Here is a 21,941-nt window from a genome sequence, read left to right as displayed (position 1 = left end):
ACACAGCTCTACTCAATAACAAATTGTTATTCTTTGAAGGGAGGGAAGGCAAAAAGAATTTTGGTTTAATAAGCCATGCTTTCTTTCCATTGCTATGCCCTGGGCAACCACCAGTCAACCATCTTTTGCAATAAGCTGCAGCCTTCTATGCATTATGATGCATTAAAAGCAAAATTACCATTATTCTGAATTCATACTAGATTTGTTTTAGAATGCTTATCTGTATCTCAAAGTTTTTTAGTCACTCAGCTATTTGATTTTTCTTCTTTTGTCTAATTCAAGTCTAAATTCAGCCACTGTAGAATTATTACCAAATATGCTATTAAGAAGCAAAATCAATCCAACATTTTTGGAGCTTAAGAAGGGTAGGGAAAATTACTTCTCAAAAACAACATGGGCAACTCTTTCAGGACAGCTCTGCTCAACTTATATGGCCAGATGGTTAAAATTTTCTGTGGAAATAGCTTTTCTGAAAGAAATACAGTTTTCACTAGACTGAATTGCAACTGTTATTACTTCAGTCAGATCTGTATTTAAACATTCAACAGATAAGTGTTATGTTAAATCACATTACTTGTTTTACACACAATAGAAAGCTGATGAAATTAACTCACTTCTGTGTCTAGGGTTGAAGTTGGGGAAGTTTTAGTTAAAAAAACAAAAACAAACAAACAAGAAACACCATACCGTGTAGCCTTAAGTGAGAAACTTGGAGATCCTGCCCATTAAGTCACCATTGCAACCCTTCCACTTCCCCTCCTTCAGAAAGTTCTGCCTTTGCTACCATAATATGGTTGATCATACGTTTTTATGATTTGGCATGTATTTGTGCCCCCCATTTGCTATGCCACTGGGCATGTAAACAACTGCTGAGATGGTGGAGTTCAGGATCCAACAGGAAAGAAGTAAGGCAACAAGCAGGACTGCAACCCTGGACTTCAGGAGAGCAGACTTTGGGCTCTTCACAGACCTAATTGGAAGAATCTCATCTAGGGTCTTCCTAGAGGGAAGCGGGGGGGGGGGGGGGGGGGGGCCAGGAGAGCTGGCTAGTATTCAAAAATCACTTCCTCCAAGCTCAAGAGCAGTGCCTCCCTATGAGTAAGAAGTCCAGCAAAGGGGGCAGGAGGCCTGCAGGGGTGAGCAAGGAGCTCTTGGCTAAACTCAGACAGAAGAAAATACACAGAATGTGGAAGACGGGACAGGCTGCTTGGGAGAATTATAGGAATGCAGTCAGAGTATGTACAGATGCAGCGAGGAAGGCTAAGGCCCAGCTGGAATTGAGTCTAGCAAGGGATGTTAAGGACAACAGGAAGGACTTCTTCAAATACATCAGCAGCAAGAGGAGGACTAGGGAAAATGTGGGCCCACTACTGAATGGGGCGGGGGCCCTGGTGACAAGGGATACAGAGAAGGCAGAATTACTGAATGCCTTCTTTGCTTCAGTCTTCACTGCTAAGGGCAGCCCTCAGGAATCCCAGAGCCTGGAGAGAAGAGAGAAAGTCTGGAGAAAGGAAGACTCCTTTGGTCAAGGAGGATTGGGTTAAAGATCTTACGGGCAAGCCTGGCATCCACAGATCCATGGGCCTGGATGGGATGCACCCACAACGACTGAGGGAGCTGGCAGATGTTGTTTCCAAGCTGCTCTCCATCATCTTTGAGAAGTCATGGAGAACTGGAGAGGTGCCTGAGGACTGGAAGAAAGCCAATGTCACTCCAGTCTTCAAGAAGGGCAAGAAGGAGGACCCAGGCAACTCTGGGCTGGTCAGCCTCACCTCTGTCCCTGGAAAGGGGATGGAACAGCTCATTCTGGATGTCATCTCCAGACATACGGAGGAGAAGGTGATCAGTAGTCCGCATGGATTCACCAAGGGGAAATCCTTCTTAACCAACCTGATAGTCTTCTATGATGGAATGAATGGCTGGGTAGATGAGGGCAGAGCAGTGGGCATTGTGTACCTTGACTTCAGCAAGACTTTTGACACTGTCTCCCATAACATCCTCCTAGAGAAGCTCAGGAAGGGTGGGTTAGACGAGTGGACAGGGAGGTGGATTGAGAACTGGCTGAAAGGCAGAGCTCAGAGGGTCGTCATCAGTGGCATGGAGACTAGTTGGAGGCCTGTGGCTAGTGGAGTCCCCCAGGGCTCAGTACTGGGTCCCATCCTGTTCAACTTTTTCATCAATGACCTGGATGAGGGGACAGAGTGCCTCCTCAGCAAGTTTGCTGATGATCCCAAGCTGGGAGGAGTGGCTGACACATCTGAGGGCTGTGCTGCCATTCAGAGAGACCTGGACATGCTGGAGAGCTGGGCAGAGAGGAACCTCATGAGGTTCAACAAGGGCAAGTGCAGAGTCCTGCACGTAGGGAAAAATAACCCTAGGCACCAGGACAAGCTGGGGGCCGACCTGCTGGAGAGCAGCTCTGCAGAGAAAGACCTGGGAGTGCTGGTGGATGACAAGTTGACCATGAGCCAGCAATGTGCCCTTGTGGCCAGGAAGGCCAATGGTCTCCTGGGGTGCATTAGGAAGAGTGTTGCCAGCAGGTGAAGGGAGGTGATCCTGCCCCTCTCCTCAGCCCTGGGGAGACTTCATCTCGAGTGCTGTGTCCAGTTCTGGGCTTCCCAGTACAAGAGAGACATGGAGCTACTGGACAGAGTCCAGCATAGGGCTACAAAGATGATCAGAGGGCTGCAGCACCTGCCCTATGAGGAACGGCTGCGAGAGCTGGGCCTCTTCAGCCTGGGGAAGACTGAGGGGGGATCTTATCAATGTAGATAAGTACCTGAAGGGAGGGTGTCAAGGAGATGGGGGCAAACTCTTTTCAGTTGTCCCATGTGACAGGACAAGAGGCAATGGGCAGAAATTGAAGCACAGGAAGTTCCGCCTGGCCGTGAAGGGGAATTTCTTCCCTGTGAGTGACAGGGCCCTGGCATGGTTGCCAGAAAAGGTTGTGGAGTCTCCTTCCCTAGAGCTCTTCAAGGCCCGCCTGGATGCAACCCTGTCTAACATGCTCTAGGTGACCCTGCTTGAGCAGGGAGGTTGGACTAGATGATCTCCAGAGGTCCCTTCCAACCTTACTGATTCTATGATTCTTGCAGTTCATTTTCTGACTATTTGAATTTTACAAAAGACCTAGTAACTAACACCCTGACTTAAAACAGTTACTTGCTATATGCAACTGTGCTGGGGAAGGGTAAGAAATTCAAATAAATAACTAAAAATATGTCCATTTTACTATCACATTAAATGTGGCGTGAGTGTCTCTTGCAGCACATCATGTATACAATCACATAAAATAAATGCTCTAAGCTATTTTTAGAATTGTAAACATACACCCACTAAAAACAGAACTGCTGAAGTATAGCAACTGTTACATGAATTAAGCATTAAATAGGCATTCTTATTTAATGTTGCATTCATTTACTTTTATTTCTTTCTGTATTACTTATTATTCTGTATTACTTTCATTACTTCTCACTATAGAAATTCAACATGGCTGTTTATTAGCATAAAATATTTCCTTCAAAGAACTTAGAAGCACAGAAGAGTTAAGCCAGACAAGATCCTCAGTGACAACTCTCTGAAAAGACCATAGGTACAGTTTGCATAGCTTTCCCCCCCCCCATGAAGGGCATGTAACGCGTATGTCACATTTTGGTATGAGGTCTAACCCAGTGGGGCCCCTAAACACTACCTTAAAAGTAAGCAATACTAGGAACTAATAAGTAGCTCTTATGAATGAAATTACAGTTGCCCTAGCTGCTTTAGGAAAAGGAGATGGGAAGTTTGTGGTGACTGCGGTCACTGAAAGACTCTTCAGCCTTATTTCCTGGAAAAAGATGTTAGTCCTCACAGCTAGATGAACACTTCTTTGAATAACTTGTCTAAATTCTCGTTGCAACTTCCAATTATTATTAAATGCCTCTTACCTCTCTTACCCCAAATATTTTTTTTTTTGGCAGGGGGAAGGGAGGGGAAAGACGCACTGCACTGATTGTGGTAAAGACTCTGGTGATAAGGAAACAGCATAGGAAACAACTCTGAGGAGTTCAGAAAATCTAGTTTTAGACATGTTCTCTTACTGCCCACCTGCCTCACCTCTGAAGATTTGATGGAAGCAAAGGCAGCAGAACTAGATGCGCGTCTAACCCATTTCACAGTATGGCACATAAGCTTTAATTGCCTGTCAAAGTTTATGTGAGACTTAGCTAAAAACCTAATGCTATAAAATTGTAGCAATATAAATGTATCCAAGCTTACAACAGCTTGAGAAATAGAAAGACCACTTTAAATTAAAAGACAAATCAGCAAAGCTTTGATTTGGCTTAAGCATAATCTGATTTGCTGGATTAAACAAATGCAGTTTAAAAAAAACTAATTACCTATCTTTATAGAAAATACATTGTCATGTGGCCAACTCTTAAGTACTTATTCCCACTTATTCTCTGTTGCTTTTACCTCTTACGATGGCATAATTCTGATTGATATTAATAAAAAAGAAAAGAAAGAAAGAAAGCTGGTGCAACCCCCCCCCCACCCCCAAAACAACAAAGGGAATTCTTGGCAATTCTTCCTGGAAGTCGTAGGCACCCTGAAGAAGCAGAACTAGTATTTTTAAATGGAAGAAGAAAGAAAATGAGTATTTTCTGTGAACACAGAGAAAAACAGAACATCACTAGTGCCCTGAATATTAGCAAAGACATGAAAGGCTGATCTGACATTTTAACATATACCCCTCCACCATGAGCCTTCATATTTATACAGTTGGCAAAATTCAGGATCATCTACTTCACTGTTGGTAAACACAGTACTGCTAATGTAACCATTTCCTCAGGGTTGACACAGTAACAGCAAACTATGCTAACACCAAATCATTCGTGACAAGTGATATCATTCCCTTAAGAAGGTATGTCTGATCTGAAGTTAACACAAGCCAGCAGCGTTGTACTAACAGAGCACCTGCATCTTTACCAACAGGGCTCTGAACAGGACTTGGCTAGCCAACAACAGCTGCTTGTGCGAGATTGTTCTTACATCATGGCTCCTCAAACTGACATGGGGCTTTCTGAGACCGAGGTACACAGGAGAGTGGGAGATCCTCTTAAGATCCTAGTCACTGTAAGAGAAAGCTTTCAAAACACACTAGCACTGTTCTAGCTGTAATAACGGCTGATCTAATGATGCAAAAGAAAAGGCTTGAAGTTTAAAAGCCATGTCTGTTTTTCCCAGAAGCTATAAATGATCTAATAGAAGACAATAGCTTTCAATATGGGCTTTTTCTTCACTTACCTTCATAATGTGTAGACTTCACCCACCTTTCCTTCCTGGCAAACGCTAAAAATGTTGGAAATTCTGTTATACTCAAGTGTTAGTCCATTTATTATGGATTCAAATGTTCCCCAAAAGAAAGGGAGGAATTGGCAAACGAGTAAATAAATAAGCAACTGAGAACAGAAGCCAGAGAAAAATGCATCAAAAGAACAATTCATCCTCTAGGAAAGGAACGAAGATGACCCTTCCACACAGCATACAATTGTGACTAAGTATGGAGAAACACGTAGATAGGAAAGATGCACTGATGCATGCACATTATGTAAAACATTATTAATTTAGCATTAAGAAAAAAAAATCCTACATAAATTAACTAATATTTTTCATGTCAAACACTCACAGCTTCTTTAAGGAATCTCACTGCCATTTTGGTCTCCTGAAACCAAGAAACAGGGAATTAAAAAAGCAACAATAAAAAACATACCCGTTAGTTTGTGGGTCATCTTCTTTTGAAAAGAGTGATGAAGAGGCTTGTCAACACTTTCATGTCAATGCCACACAACATACTATAGGGTATTCTGCTAACAGTTACTCCACCCTTGTTATTAATGTAAGATTTTACACTAAATGTTCCAAAAGAAATATTTAGACACTCTGTATAAAAGCAGAATTGTCAGAAGACATCAAGGAGAATGCACTTAAAAATACCTGGCAACATTAAGATACACTCCCAAGCGGTGATTCAACTCCTACTCTGAAACAGGCAAAAACCATTTTTGAGCTCTTGACTTCTCTAATTCCAGGGCGCATCCTAATCAGAGGGCTCCTGATGAAAAAGGAGAACACAGCTTCTTACTTTGGTAAATCCGTGGAGCAAATTCAGCATAAAATTACAATGAAAAGTGTTGTTTCCTGGAAGAAAAAGTAACCAAAAAACCTGTGCAGTTCTAACCACGACTGTCTCACACAGGTGAGCTGAGAACAGACATATTCAAAACCACTGTCACTTCTGAAAATACAGAATATGAGAAGTGTTTCTGAACAGAGGCAAAACAGATTGACCAACAGATGCGTGTACAGGAACATGGCAATGCAATACAAAAAAATTATGATTAGCAGAAATCATTTATTGACAGCATTTTCTTACAGATTTTCCTTTCTTGTGAGCATGATGCAGAAATGTAAAACTGCTAAGTGTTTGAGAGTTCTGCTGGATTGGGAGCAAGAATCTCGTCCGATATTCTGATTATTTTAAAATTAAACTGGAGATAATTATTTCCAACCAAGGTAATTGCAGCCTATTCGTTAGAAATAAAGATGTATAGCATTTTTTCAGGCCCCCTTTCTGCACAATTTCACCTAAAAGTAACAGAGTATATAATAGGAGCATTAATGATGCATTAGATGAATAAAACTAAAATCTGGTATCCAGGTCAGAAATTCCTGGACTGCTCAGTCTGGCTGATATGCCTAAAAGCAATTTCAGTTTCACTGGACTTAATTCAGGCTTGTTTCAGTAACATATAGATTGTCTACATATTTAAGGGAGCAGATGTAGTAGATGTATTTTTTCTGTTGAAATTCAATTTGAGTGTTTCCAATGGAAAAGACTGAAAGCATGGGAAGCTGAAATTTCAACTTCAAAACAGACAAAAAAGAAACCCTGTATGTTGCCCCACTCATGACCTCTAGAAGAGTAGAGGAGTAAGTTAGTTAAAAAGAACAAGACTAGTAAAAGAATGCAAATCTCTGGACACAAAGTGAAACTTTTAATAGAGCCAGGTGGGAGATGCTACTCACTTGCAAAACTAGATAAGAAGCTGATGAAGCAGGTAGTTTTTCAGGAAACAATTAGCCACCCCTTAATCCAGTCAAGGATGTTCTTCAGCATACTTTAACTAGAGGATTGTGTTCTAACTTCTAGGAGATTACCATTTTCAACAACTGCTGTACATGTAAGTATTTATTCCATTTATTGTGAAAACACAGGAGATACAACATAGCTTTAACACAGTCCCACTGAAAAACTACTAATTTCACCTGAACTTTGCACCATTTATTGTGGAAATGCTGCAGACACAAACACAGATTCAAACACACTTCCACCAACCAGACATGACATGACAATGAAGGTCAAAACAATACGGTTTTAAAACTAGTGAAAGGTGGATGCCATTTCCCAGAAATGAAGGCAGGCAGGCTCCACTGGAGCAGCTTCAGTACTGGATTTTTCTTCTGAATTGGTGGTTTACAGAAAATCCAGAGCTCCCCCCCCCCTTTTTTTTTTAAAAAAAGAAGTTAAGTGTTTAACTCAGTTGCTCCAATCTACGGATTTTTGGCATAGGAATTTTCCTTTGCTTTGTGACAAGATTACTCAGCTGTTCACTCAATTAGGCCACTATTTTCAGAGATTTCATTTAATCAATTAATTAATTTGTGGCATTTAATTGCATGTTCTGCAAAGGATGCTTAAGCGTTAAATTCTATGCTGATGGGAGAATAAGCATCAGGATATTGCACTAGTTCTTTTTATTCTATTTTTTATCTAACAAGACGATTATAGAGCTAATTTTCTTCATTATGCCCTACACTGACCTTATTTTACTGCATTTACACTGACAGGATGACATACATCTACATGCAAGAGGAAAGAATTCCACAGTATCAATTAACAGCCAAAAACTGCACTGCCAAGTTCAAAGTTATGTTAATGTAAACATTCTATTTCTATCTCACTCCTTACACTTCCTAGATTTAAACCAGATTTGCACCACTTCTTTGCACAGATGAATAAAAATAAGGTCTTATTTAAAAAACCTGCACCACAGGAGAACAGTAATACATGGCTTACTCTGTCAGTTACAACCATACATTTCACTTCCTTATTGCACTCTATCAGCTGTGAAGCTGTATTCTTGAAACAGTGAATGTTTATATATTGAAAAATTGTGCATAAAATAAATCCATCTGTGCATTTATTAGACTCTGATTAAAATACTGACAAAAATAAAAGAATTATAAAAGGCTGTAGAAAACTAGAAATTTTCTGGACATTTAAACCACCGTATCAATCTTATTATGGAGCTTTTTGTGTACAGTTCTTTGCATTCCATTCCTCCTTATGCTGCCACACAATCACTTTTTTCCCCTCTCATTTCATTATCAGCCATCCTCCTACTCATTAATTCAGAAAAAAAAAATAATTAAAATCTGGAAGGAAACTGAGCCTAGCACGTCAGTTTAAAATGTTAATTCTCTGATCATATATTCGTTATCAAGTCTAACATGAAGCCATTCTATTTAACTCAAGTAGTTTCTTGTTAGGAAATAACACACATACGCTGCCAATGATTTCCAGTACAAAAAAAATAAACAGATAAAACAGTCAAACTGAAAAGCTCTGAAGACTCCTAGGCATCAGTAGAAAAGGCACTTTTCCGGTCACATAATTCTAGGACATAGGGATTCAGCACAGTTTTGGTATTTCAATGTCTCCTTCAGTTTCTGTGCAAGTGATAACCACTGACTGCCCAGTCTTGAACTTCTCCACTTCCAAATAATGCAAAGAAAATTGCTCCAAATAAATTAATAGAAGCAGCAATATAGAAAACAGTCTGCCACTCTCCCACGGTATTCTGTCAAAAGGGAAGGAAAAAAAATGCAGTCAATTAGTAGCTCCACACTCAAGAAAGTATTTCTCGGATGCTATCTGGCCTGCCTATTTAAATGTAAATGCTATACAGCATGATTTCATACCAGCGTAAAAATATTATAAACAAAAATCAAATTGCCAGTTTAGGCATCCTCAGTTTAATAATCCAGCAATCACAAACAGTCCTATCAAAATTACATTAGATAATATGGATCAGTTTATCACCTCAGAAGCACAATCTTCATATCCAAATTCAGATTTGCACACAGACACACAGAAAACGTTAAGTTAATGGGAAACACTACTTGGCTTTCAGGTCAGCTGACTCAACAGCCGACATTCTCCCTACACTAAACAAGTTAATGACTACCAGGCAGAGATTCCAGACTCACCAGCATTTTAGCTATATGTGAATTTTGCTCAAACGAGATACTTATCTTCATTCAGATTTCAATAAGAATCTTCTGAACTTCTGGTATTTTTTGTAAGAAAACCTTGACGACATGTAGCAAAGAACTGTGGAGTTTATATATAGAAATAATACACGCAGATGTTTTAAGGCTATTCTTTTTAAATTTCAGGTGACAAGTGTAACAAGTCATAAATGATCTTACTAAGAAAACAGAGTAACACCAGAACAGCACATTCATATCGGGTGGGGAAGAATCATTAAAACCTGCCTGGAAGAAGCATATTTGTTTGGATTTATGCACATATTTAAGGAAATTACTCCAGTGATCACAAATAGCAGCAATTCAATTGTATCAATAAACTTGCTCCTCCCACTTCCTTTTTAAAAATATTTCAGAATAATTCATAAAGCTGATTTAAAACAAAAGCAAACAATTCCTTTCCTCCTTCCCCCCCACCTTTTTTTTAAAAAAGTAATTAATCACACTTTCTGTCCAACTATACCATTTTGGAGGTCAAATTTAACACTTTCTGTTCTATTTAGGCCTTGGGAAACTAATGTAGTTTAGAGTGTTTTGATCCTGTTAGGTACACACAGATGGATGCATTATAAAAATCATACATTTGAATCTAGTTTCTTGTTCATCTGACAAATGCTGATCTTGCAACTGAACAGCTTGATTGGGAGACCGATTTTTGAAAAAACATAGAAGAGCTTGTCTTAATTTGTTAAAACAATACTGCAACTGTCTTATTTAGTTGGAATTTTAAGAGAACTCAAATATGTGTCAAAAATGTGCAAGTTCTCCTTCCTAGAGAATGTAAGGGCTGAGTCACTAAAGTTCTAAAGCTCTACATACATCTTTGATTTTATCTTTAAGAGATAAAATATAGTAATTGAAAAAAACAATAAACAGACTTACACTGTGAGTGAGGTTCTTGGCAATAACTGGCCCCACCATTCCTGGGATGGTGGCAAATGAATTTGTGATTCCAAGTAGGATTCCAGCATACCTGTAAGAAATTGTTCCCACTACTTATTAATCTTATCCTGTTTAGAATCAAAGAATCAGCTATAGAAGCAATTTTGCCTAATCAGATCATACAAGCCTCATCTTGATCACACATATTAAAAAACTAATATTAAAGTGGGAGTCAGTTGCATTTATTCTAACTGACATTCAGTACATGTTTACATTCTCCAGAGGCCAGTTACAGAATTTGGCTTAAATTAACCACTCATAGCTTTGCTTAAGACCCATAAGCCAAAACCACATGCCCTTAGCTAAGCCACAACCAAACTCTCTAGAATGGATTCACGGGTGAAATTAGAAAAGAAATACTGCATGCCTCAAAGTGGAAAGGCAACAAGCAGTATGACATAATGCTTTCTGGCAACAGTAACAGATGGTTCAGATATCATTGCTAAAAAGTATCTGCGAAAAGGCAGCATCACTACACTGGCTTGATATTCCCACTTACACTACAGAGTAAGTTCCGAAGCCCAAAGTCAGCAGAGCTTGGCAGCAATCATTCCCTTCAGCTTTCTTGGGGTGAGGGCTTTAAATGCCAATGGGGAATGGGTCTGTTTTATCCCATTTTGCTGGCTGCATCTCTTCCAGTTTCGCTCTCAGACTTCTGATTCCCTGAATGCGTAGACTACAGGTACCCTGCACCAGCCATTAAAACTTGCTGGGAAACCCTGGTAACTTGCTTAACATCCAAGCCTCAGCATCCTCTCTACGGAGAATTAAACATCTCACAGGAGTTTTGTGAGACAAAAAAAAAAAAAAAAAAAAAAAAAAAAAAAAAAAAAAATCATATAACATACTAAGATCAGCTGTAGTTTACAAGAGGAGAAAGAATATATCTCCCAGTGATCGCTTTGAGCTGTTCAACCAAGTGAAATCCTGTCCTCACCTACTTTAACAATGACAACATAACAATGTATTTACGTCTCTAAAGACTTTCTGACTGTTTTCATTTACTAGAACATGAAAATTCAACAATATCATTGGTATAAAAGGTTGTGCTATATGCATTTAATCCAGTAAGATTAGGAAAACAAGTTTTTCCTGAGAAAGTAAATTATTAAACCTACTAGTTGTTTTTCTTGAAAGTCAATATATATATATATATCAGTTCAAAGTAGGGCAATGTATTTTAGACTGCATTTCACTACTGCAATTAAAATGATCCTTATTTCTTATAAATATATCATATATAACACTTATATCTCTTTGATATCTTGGAAATGCTTTAAATTTAAAGGCAGATCTTCCTTATTCAGATAAGCATACAGTAAGATTATTTAAAGGTTTTAAATGGAAGTAAATGCATTTTGTCTTCAATGTGTTTAAGCACTACAATACTGTTAATATACACTTTCAAAACTAAACAGCTTAGTAGCTTCTCTGGTTCTCAGAGATCAAAGACAATTCATTGCTGGCCAAATGCCTCTGGTCTTGCCTAGTGTTTCTGACATGGGTGCACTCTTGATAAGCTCAGTGTTTGATTCAGATAGCAGCTATGCCACTCCCTCAGCACAGGCGAAACTCTACATGTAGCATGAAAGCAAATACAGACCTATCTGCAGGGCAAGACTAATAGGCAATCAATAGGTCACGTTCTTATGAGATAGTAGGTGTAAGTGAATACAAATGGACTTTCAAGGTAGTTAGAAAGCAAAATCAGGAGTACAAGAACAGGTATATGAAGTGTATAGCATATAACAGAGCCAAAAGAGTAACGTAAGGCATCAGGGTGACACATTTAAATTTAGAACAATATGTTGCCATAATTATAATTTAAGAGCTAAACTAGAATAGATTTCCCACACAAGAACAATCTTGTCTGTTCCCAACAATTCAGTGCACCGACAGCATAACAAATGGTTAGAAACCAAAAACATAGAGCAATTATTTTTCTTCGGTATCAGTATTTTCATTCACTTTTTCCTGGGAATATAAATATTATGTATTTGGAATAATGCAAGTCTTAGTAGCAACAAGGGGCCCTTTACTATCCTAATCAGCATACTTTGCCCCTTACAATGGGCATGTAAACACATGTAAAAAATCCTTTGATTCACTTCTGGTTATTCTTATGTATGCAGAGGTTGTTCTCATAAACAACAACAACAACAAAAAAAAAAAAAAAAAAAAAAAACACACACACACACACCCCACACACAATTATGCCAAGCTTTCCCTTGAAATTGTGAATGTCTGCCTGGTCCATAAGAATTCAGACAGTTCCAAAAACTTAAGCAGGAAAAAAAAAGTAATAATAATAATAGTCTTTTTTCTTGTATTAGTCTGGTAATTCTGTATTTGAAGACAATTTTCTGTATGATCTTTGTTACAAGGACATGCCCTTGTTCTTCTCCATCTCCAGTTGGACAGATTTTCCCTGAATTAAAGCTTGGATTTGCTGAATAGAAAGTCACTGACTACAGTGAAACAACACTCACTCCATGAGTATATTCCAGGGAAGTTTTCCTGCAAATACAGCCATTCATCCCTACAGGCAATGCTGGGCCAAAGATTCTTAACTGAGAGCAAGACACTTGGCTCTCTTGCACCTTTTGCTGCCTTTTGTGTACGTGAGAAAATAGAGGGGTGGAAGAATTTGTCTGACTTAAATGCAAAGGGAATAAAAGCAGGAGTTTGGGGAGGACAGGAAGAGTAGAGTGGGATTAGGTCAGTAGGAACATCAGCATTCTATGTGGTAATTCTAATTATGCTTTCTTGGCTGATACAAATGTATCAGTGGCACTCCATTAAAAAAAAAAACCACACACTTTGTGGCTTTTTTAAACACCTAAGATACTGTATATACTCTCAGATACAAATTCTCCCCTAAAATAAACATTAGGGCTGCAAAGTGAAGCACCTCCCCAACTAGAATACATACCCCTCCCCTTCCCACTACCCTGAATCTGGAAACCTCTTGTCACCTGCATACAAAACATTTGTTTGTGCATATGCTTCATGAGACATGTGCTGCAGCTACATGATTTCTTTTGCTGTTACAGCTCTGTTGCACTTGGAACAGAGATGGAGTAAGTGTGCTCACTTACTGAGCAGCATTTAATATTTTGTTCCACTATTTGCTCAGTGTACAGACCCAGGCCTTACTTTCTGCATACTATTCAATTACTACAAGCAGAATTTTAATCATCCCAATGGCTTTCCAGTGGAATTCCTCACAGATATTACTTTATTTTCACAACACTCTTGGTGGATGAGATGACAATATAGTACCCACCCATCCCACAGATACGAAACGAAAACACAGGCCAAAAACGTATATTCCTACTGGATGCTTGACTTGAGATTCTGAGGATCTGATTTTAAGAATATTTAACATACAGTACTCATACTCCAAGAATAAGACTCAAGCTGCTGTGGGCTCCCTTTAGAGATTATGGCAGCCTCAGCCACCTTCTTTTTCAGGACCAAGGAATCCTTAAGAGACCACATTCCTGAAGTAAGAGGATATGAACATGAGCCTCAGATGATCATGAAAGTGTCTGATCAAACTGACTTATCATATACGAACTCTGTGGCAGAACAGTGGAAAGAATGAATTCCAAGAGCAATGTTCAACTACCTTAAGTACAAAGCTTCCTTTCCCCTATAATGCCTTGCTGCAGCTGTTACATGCTCTCCAACTTCTACAGCTATAAGAGAATACCAGTCTCCATCTCTCTACAACACTAAATCATTTCTAGAGCAGGATCCATCCTGTAAAGAAAAGGCTCTATGCAGGGAAATATTATGACAATAATGAAGACAATTTTGTAATGCATATGAAAAGGGAGACAATTCAAAAATCGCATAGCTATCAAATTCTGCCATTGAATAACTTAGAGTAGTAATGTCTTTCGTCATTAACGCTTATGCTTTGTATTTTTTTTTAAAAAAAGACATAAAACAGGTTATTTCTCATTATTGTTTCACATTTCAGGAAACTCTGCAAAGCTAAGCTTGAAATAGAAGTTGTATAATGGCCCCATAACTCCCCAGGTGCAGTGTTTCAGTTAGATAATTGTCATTCATAACTCTTCCCGATTTAAAACACAATACAGCACAGAAGCCATACTTTCATATTCATTCATAGTACAAGCTGTTTGCAGTCATAAAGTAATTCTTTCTTCTTGTAGTAGACTCTCAGACATGTTCTGTCCCCTGTGTGTCTCCTCCCAGCCAGGTCTCAGGAGCCATCCTTTCTTTATGGCATTGTTACACATCCTGCCTTAGTTTACCTGACTATCCTTCCTTGGTTCTACTCAACTCCTCCTAACCTCCCTTCAAAATGTCCTTCCACTTGTCCTTTGACGGACTCTTTCAACCCCCCCACTCCAGCTTCCTGATTGGTATTGCTGCTTTTTTTTCTTCGCTCTTGCTCATTACATACTTTCATATGCAAAGACTAATTCAGTTACCACTGCTTCACACCTATCTCATATTGTAACTCAATATTGCCTTGTTTCTTCAGCATCTTCTCCCAGATGCCTATCCATCACCTCAGAAATCCTAATTATAAACATGCCCCTCCTTTATATCCTTTTCAGTCATTGTCTCCATCCTTCCAACAGCCAAAGCCTGGGTACCATTCTTCAGTTGAAACCTAAGGTCTCCCATGAATTGTCCAAATTCTAAGGACTTTTTCTAGCTAACACATGCCTTAGATACTGGTTTTCTTCTCCACCCATAGTTAAATGCTTGTTGTCTTACTCATTAGTACAGAAACACTTTTCTCCTCCCATTAAAAAGTCATTTACCCTCCTTAAATCTAACTACCACTGCAGATTTAATTAACCAAAGTGCTTAAAAAAAAACAAAAACAAAAACAAAAACAAAAAAAAAAAAACAGGGCAAAGAATATCATGTGGACTTTCAAAAGGAGTATATATGCCCCTGTTTTTCAGGAAACACACAGCTCCCCCAGGCTCTGAATCCAAAACACATTAAACACATTAGAAAAACAATCAAAACTGAAGACCAACTTCCATTTTGAAAAGTAAATTATTTACGAGTAATTGTTCATACAGGAGTCTGTCCATTGATAACAGGTCACCTACTAATAGCAGAATTTTGGCACCAGTGTATGTATGTTACTTTCCAAATACAAGTAACTTGCCTGAAATACAATAAATGTGATTATGCTCATACTAACACTTGACAGTTCTAATGGAAAAAACTTAAAAGGGTGAAACACTTAAGTGTACTGCACTATTCTACAAACACTCTTCTATTATGATTATTAGTCAAATAGGATAAAAGCTAGTAAATACAATTCCAGTAATTATGTTATTTACTACTGCAGGATGAAAAACTGCATTATACTAAACAGTTGTTCATGCCACATCTTTTGCCAAACTTGCAACTTTTTGCAAATACAGTGCTGGTAACTGTAACACTCCAATATCAATTCTTGTAGTCTCATTTGGAGACAAAACAAGTGACAAAATAGGGCCTGAGAAGAAAACAGCAACAATTTTGATTTGAAGTTGAGGCAGTGACAAAGTATTTATATATGCATCTAGTAACCTGGATTGATTCCACACTGAAGATCAAACTCTACAGAGTCAGCATTGCTTTTGTCCCAAGTCTCTACAGAACTATATCCACATATAAGGCTCCTGGACACCCCAACAATACAAAAAAGGTGGTCATAAGGGTATCACAAGCACTAACAATAGCTCCAGCAATACTTACGACGGTGCTATGTCCAGATGGTTGATGCTGTAACCAGACGTACAGAATCCTCCTAGGGTTGTTGATATGGTCATGAATGCAACAGACAGTGCATAGCTACAGCCTACGAATCCAGCTGCTACTAAGAACACCGCAGGTCCAATCATCCCTTTAAAATAAAAATCTTAGAATCAAGAGATTTAATAGCTGGAGAGACATTAACAGGCTCTAAGTTGTGTATAGATTTTTGTACAACTTCCACTGCCACCTTGTGTACAAAATCCAGCACTGTGCTCTGCATATTAAAATGGGCCAAGTGGGGTGGGGGAGGAAAGATATGTTGCAACCATATTGCTGCCTCCAGAGGGAGCCAGGCTGTGCAAGTCAGCCAGACTAGAAAAATCTCACTCTGGCTGCAAAGCACAAGCTTTAACTGAATAAAACATCACCAGAATTCAACTGATACTGAAAATGAGTTCAAAAGCTATTTTAATGTTATTAAAAAAACAACAAAACTCCAAACAACTAATAGAAACGGTGCTGACACCAATAGGTGAATAGAGTACTGTGATTAAATTACCCTTGTTTAATTCTCTGTTTTTAGGAAATAGTTCTATAGTTTTCCTGCTAACACTTCCTAGAATTAGCTTTATTTTATTTTTTTTTAATTAGAATCTTGCATACAGTTATACTTCAGCCTGCAGTATCATGTAGAAAACCCAAGCTAACCTTGGAGACATTACTTCACATTCTGGGAACAACTCAGCAGCCCGTGTGAGCTACTGCACGCTGCTTCTTGTCTGAAGTTAACTTTGGTGCTCATTTCCCATACCAAAACAGGCCGGGTACATACACTCATTGTAATCTCCAGCTCCAAGTGCCTGTTTTTTGTTCATGAAGCCAACCTAAAAGCTTCCTGCATTTCATGACACCACAGCATGCTGCCCCTGACCTGTATGGATCTGGCTATGAGGCACTGCAAGCAAACAGAATCACCAAAACGGTGCAGGTTTCACAAAATGCTAGCGAGTTTGTTATATTGCTTTGCAGCAAGCAATCGTAGTGGCAGGTACTGAACTGCATGCAGGCGTGGGCACACATCAAGCAGGCTGTACTCTGCATGGACCCTGTGATCTCATACTTAATGATGATTCACTAATCGCTAATTTAACTGCTGATTCACTATCACTCAGATCCTGCCCTGCAGTACTGCTGTCTAATGCTTCTCCCTTGCTTTTTATTTTTTAAATCAGCAATCGACTTCATCTTCCTAAATATACCCTACGTACTCATCTTCAGCACCCCATCTTGATTTCAGATCACCTCTCCTGCCAGAGAATCAAGACGGTTTTGGATTCTGTTTGGCCTGCTTATCCTGGTAGTGACTGAGAAGTTTGAAAGTTTATTCCTGATCAATTATCCAAATCTTAAATAAGCAAAACATCAAAACACTGGGTTGGTGACAGACTGATGCCTGACAATATACCCTCTCAGCTCAAGGAAGTTGTTCACAATGTATTACTCTTTTAAGCAATTATCACAATTTTAACATCAATTTTATCTACCCCATTAGTTTGCTTATAAGACTAGCTAAGGTTTCTATTCCCAGAAATGTCTTTCTTTAACCTTTTCAAAAGAGAAATACAGCATTCATGTTGCTCTTTTTCTGCTTATCCTCACAAGATAACTAAAACTCCTCAGAGACTGCAGGCTATATTCTTAAGTACTATAGTGAATATCATCACTGTGCTGCCCACTTGAATACGCACAATTTAGGTAATCTTTAATTGTCCTTTTCTTATATTAATCTTCAACTCTTTGTCAAGTACCTGTTACAACTGATCTTTGTTCTGAAGATTGAACCAGAGAAGGCACTGAATATTCCACCTCTCCGTGTACTGTTCTTAACTCTGAGTCAAACAGAACACATGGCATTTATGAACTAGTAGCAAAAATGGTAGTGTCTGATGTCAGTAGCCAGTTTGCCACAATAACAAACATTCAACACAGGAGAACAGAGAGCACTGAGGGACAACACATGCAGATAGTCCCAAGAACACTGAGTAAGACAAAAGTCATCCTCATCTGTAATCCCATTACCAGTTCAGTTCAAGGGGCAGTTTGCAAAAGTTTTCGTCTTCTTTCTTTGGCTCCATCGGAAATTCCCTAAACCATACAGGACTAAGAAACAAGATCTCTGGAATAAATACTGACTGAAACAAACAAACAAAAAAAACCCGACAGACAGACAAAAGCCAGGGTGAAATTATCTGAGACAGATTTGATTCTGTCTTTACAGTAACCTTAAAAGTAGTAATTTGATCGGAGTACATCTACAAGCTTCATTTTAGCCAGTGATCTAAAATAGTCTTCAATAGCATTTTATTTCTTAAAATTCTTTCCAAGTAATTTTCGCAAGGTGAGAATTCTGGAATACACCAGGACACACAAATGTGCAAAGATACTGCCATATTTAGCTGGATAGTGTATGCGCTGCTAATATATTATTTGTTACAGTAGGCTATGCATCATGGCATTGTACTACTGACATTAAGCTTAATGGGATTTAGAAAGCTTTTCTTTTTTCTTTCTTTCCTTTTTTTTTTTTTTTAAGAAAATTCATCAAGATGAATTCTCTCTTGCCTTGTTAGTAGCTGATGATCACCAAAGCAGCACTGGAGTGCTTATACAACACTCCTCAGCAGGAAACAAGTGAGAAACATCATATTCTTCATTTCCAAGAAGGCAAATTGCAGTGAATAGTAATAAAGTGAGCTTGCTCAAGGCAAGCAGTCTAGTGGCAGTATTAAGGGCAAAATCTGTATATTCAGACTTCTATTCCACTAGGACACCTTGGTCATTCTTAGAACATATGGCCACAGCTTTAACAATCTCATTCAACATCATGCTTACCCCTGACTGAGATTTTATTTAAAAAAGAAAACCCACATCACACACTAACTTAATATATGAGCATTTCTGGATTTCAAATTGAGTTTCATTACTGTGTCCCTCTTCATGTCACTTAAGAGTTTTGTCAAAAATTCTTGGTTCTATTTTAAATTCATTAACCAATCACTTTTGTTCTGAAGTGTGTAGGCCTGTGCGAAAAGTAAAACAGGAAATGTAAGTTCCTTTGACACAGGTGATAGTTGACTAAATGCATCTCAGGATTATAACTTGGGGGAAAAAAAACAAAACAAAAAGAAACCCCAAGAATAGCCTAGAGCATGGCACCCATATCGTGCAAGAGGGCACTGGATTCCAAACAGGGATTTTACTGACTTTCAAGGAAATCCAAACACATCTAAAGATTCTATCCTTTGATTCAAGTACTGTTAAAGCAATCTATGGAACTGCTGCTTTAGTTGCATATTTTATTTGAGAAACTGAGCTATTACAAATAGGTATCATTCTTTACTTAATACAGGACAGTGCAGTTAGATCATTTTTCCTCAGTATTTTGGTACACATGGAAAGGGTTCTGCTTGCTGTTAAGTTACAACATTTCAGTTTCCTTGATCAGCAGAATATCATATTGACAACTAAAAAAAAAGTCCCACACACCTAAAAGTAAAAAAAAAAAAAAAAAAAAAAAAAAAAAAAAAAAAAAAAAAAAAAAAAACACAAACAAACAAACAAAAAAACACCACCACCACATAGACCTTCAAAAACTTCTTGGCCTGACAGCAACGCAGAGGAGAGGAAAAAGCACCAACACTACACATTGAAATACAGACTATTTCCAGCTAAGGCAGCTAGACAAGCACCAGCCATGATCACAACATCTGGGTTCAGAAGAATACTAGAAAATAATATGATGCCGTATGTCCAGCGCAGCAAGCAGATGCATACCTTTTAGTTTTACTTCCACACCCTAGCACAATTAATATTACTGAAGAGCAACTTCTCTCAAGCCACATGCAACTCTGCTGAATTTCACAGTGGAATGTCACACCATCCTCACAATGTCTTAATTTCTCCCAGACTGGCCTTATGATATGTTCCAAACAAATAAAAAAAAAATACTTGCACCTACCTATTAAGGTAAAACATTTGCGAACACAAACAGTAGACAAGTTCCATTTTTCTCGTAAATAATCAGCAATTTGTCCAGACAGAATTATACATAACCAGCAGCCAAAATAAGGCAGGGCAGATAAAAAACCATTCTGTTAATGATGGGGAAAAAAAAAAGAAAGAGTTACAAAACACTGAATTAACAATTCAATGTGCTGCAAAGTCATCTGTGCTGGAGCATTAAGACAGACTTAACTAAGAGATGTCACGACCATCCACATAACTATTGTTGGTTTTATCGTAAGAGAAACCTGGGCCTAGAAAAGGCAAAGCAATCTAAATTTAATGATGTGTAAACTTTTCATTGCATGACTTAATCCTCAACTACCAATACAGTAAATCTGAAAAATTCACAGGTATAAATCAGGAACTGGGTTTTGGGGGAAAAAAAATATATGCAGAATCACAGAATGGTTGAGGTCGGAAGGGACCTCTGGGGATCATCTAGTCCAACCCCCTACTTGAGCAGAGTCATCTAGAGCAGGTTAGACAGGATCACATCCAAGTAGGTTTTGAATATCTCCAGAGAAGGAGAATCCACAACCTCTCCGGGCAACCTGTTCCAGAGCTTTGTCAATACATAAATATACTTCACATCCATTAACCTCATCATATGATATTCCAGAAACAGCCATTTCAAATACAGCAGGCTATCAAGTGAACAAGTGAATTACTAACCTAAGTGGAAGCTGTTCATACTGCCTAAAACTGAGAGCTATATGGAGTCTCAGGGGTCTATACTATTATAACTCTTCAAGACTACATTATCCCACATCTATGCTGAAATAGCTGATGCTGCCTATAACCAGAGACAATATAGAAGTTAAAAACTTCCATCAGATCCAGTCTATATACTATACGATCACAAAATAAAGCTATTACTCATGACCCACCATTATGTATACTAAAGTCACCCACTAACTCCTATTACTTTAATTAATAGTCGTTTAGTGACTCTCATCTTATTCTGCATTGTTTTTCTGAAAAGGGAAACAAGAAGTTCTTGCTGCATAGATTTTCAGCCTCTACATACATTTATCACTAGCTATAATTTGCCAAAACTTTGGTTAAAAAGATATCTGGATGGATATTGGATGGAATTGGATTGAAATGTTTTAACATTTATATACTACTATAAAACGTAGATTTGTCAAGGAATAAGAGAAAGCTTCCCTACAACATTTAATTTAAGATTAGCACCCCAAAACACATCCAAGAATCCACTCCATCAGCAAAGATGTTGCCTGTTGGGTTTCAACGTTCAATTTTAAAAAGTACAGTTTTGAAAAAGCCAAATTTTGATGAGTCTCAGTAATAAAAGTCGTATTTTGAAGCACTGTTCAAAAAGACAGCAATATTAATTGTTCCTTTATTATAGGTTGGAAACTGGTAGACTATACAACTGTTCTAAATGTGCGACAGCAAAGCTAGTCCAGCATGATTATACAAGCTTAACAACAGCCAGTACTTTGAAGTCACTCCAAAAAGAAATATAACCCAGAGACATAGGAAACCACTGCACAGCAGAACTTACTGGCATTTAATGCAATAATGTTTTACAAAACAAATGCACTTAGGGCTGTGGTAGCAAATGCCTTTACAGACATTTACTCAGGTATTCCCCTTAGGAGGCATAGTAAGGAACTTTAACGGCAACTTCTCTCACGTAGGCTTTTTTTCCAGCCATTCTGTAGCATGTCCTGCTCTTCTGGCACTCCAATTTTGCATCTTTTCCTCACAGGACTGCTGACATCACTTCATTCTTGCATGGTATACTTCAACAGTTTACTCTAAACCTAACTCATGCATTACACTGGAAGGAGACT

General features: G+C 38.5%; 1 protein-coding gene across 3 annotated transcripts in view; it reads right to left on the bottom strand.

Moving 5' to 3' along the window:
* Nucleotides 1–6,038: 6,038 nt before the first annotated feature.
* Nucleotides 6,039–21,941, bottom strand: part of SLC17A5 (solute carrier family 17 member 5) — a 29,059-nt gene continuing 13,156 nt past the window's right edge. For 2 of the 3 annotated variants that reach the window (XM_062571065.1, XM_062571066.1), the window contains 4 exons: nt 20,075–20,207; nt 16,057–16,204; nt 10,255–10,345; nt 7,214–8,903 (listed from right to left, as the gene is read on the bottom strand). In XM_062571065.1, coding sequence (XP_062427049.1) covers nt 8,766–8,903; nt 10,255–10,345; nt 16,057–16,204; nt 20,075–20,207 — 510 coding nt within the window. In that variant the 3' untranslated portion in view covers nt 7,214–8,765. Of the gene's footprint in view, nt 6,095–7,213; nt 8,904–10,254; nt 10,346–16,056; nt 16,205–20,074; nt 20,208–21,941 lie in introns of those variants that run through there. The other variant, XR_009957768.1, reaches the window with a different exon arrangement.

The sequence above is a fragment of the Rhea pennata genome, chromosome 3 (genome assembly GCF_028389875.1).
Source record: "Rhea pennata isolate bPtePen1 chromosome 3, bPtePen1.pri, whole genome shotgun sequence".
Taxonomy (NCBI): Eukaryota; Metazoa; Chordata; class Aves; order Rheiformes; family Rheidae; genus Rhea; species Rhea pennata.
The sequence above is the reverse complement of the archived record's forward strand: the minus strand, read 5'-3'. Positions and strand labels throughout refer to the sequence as shown.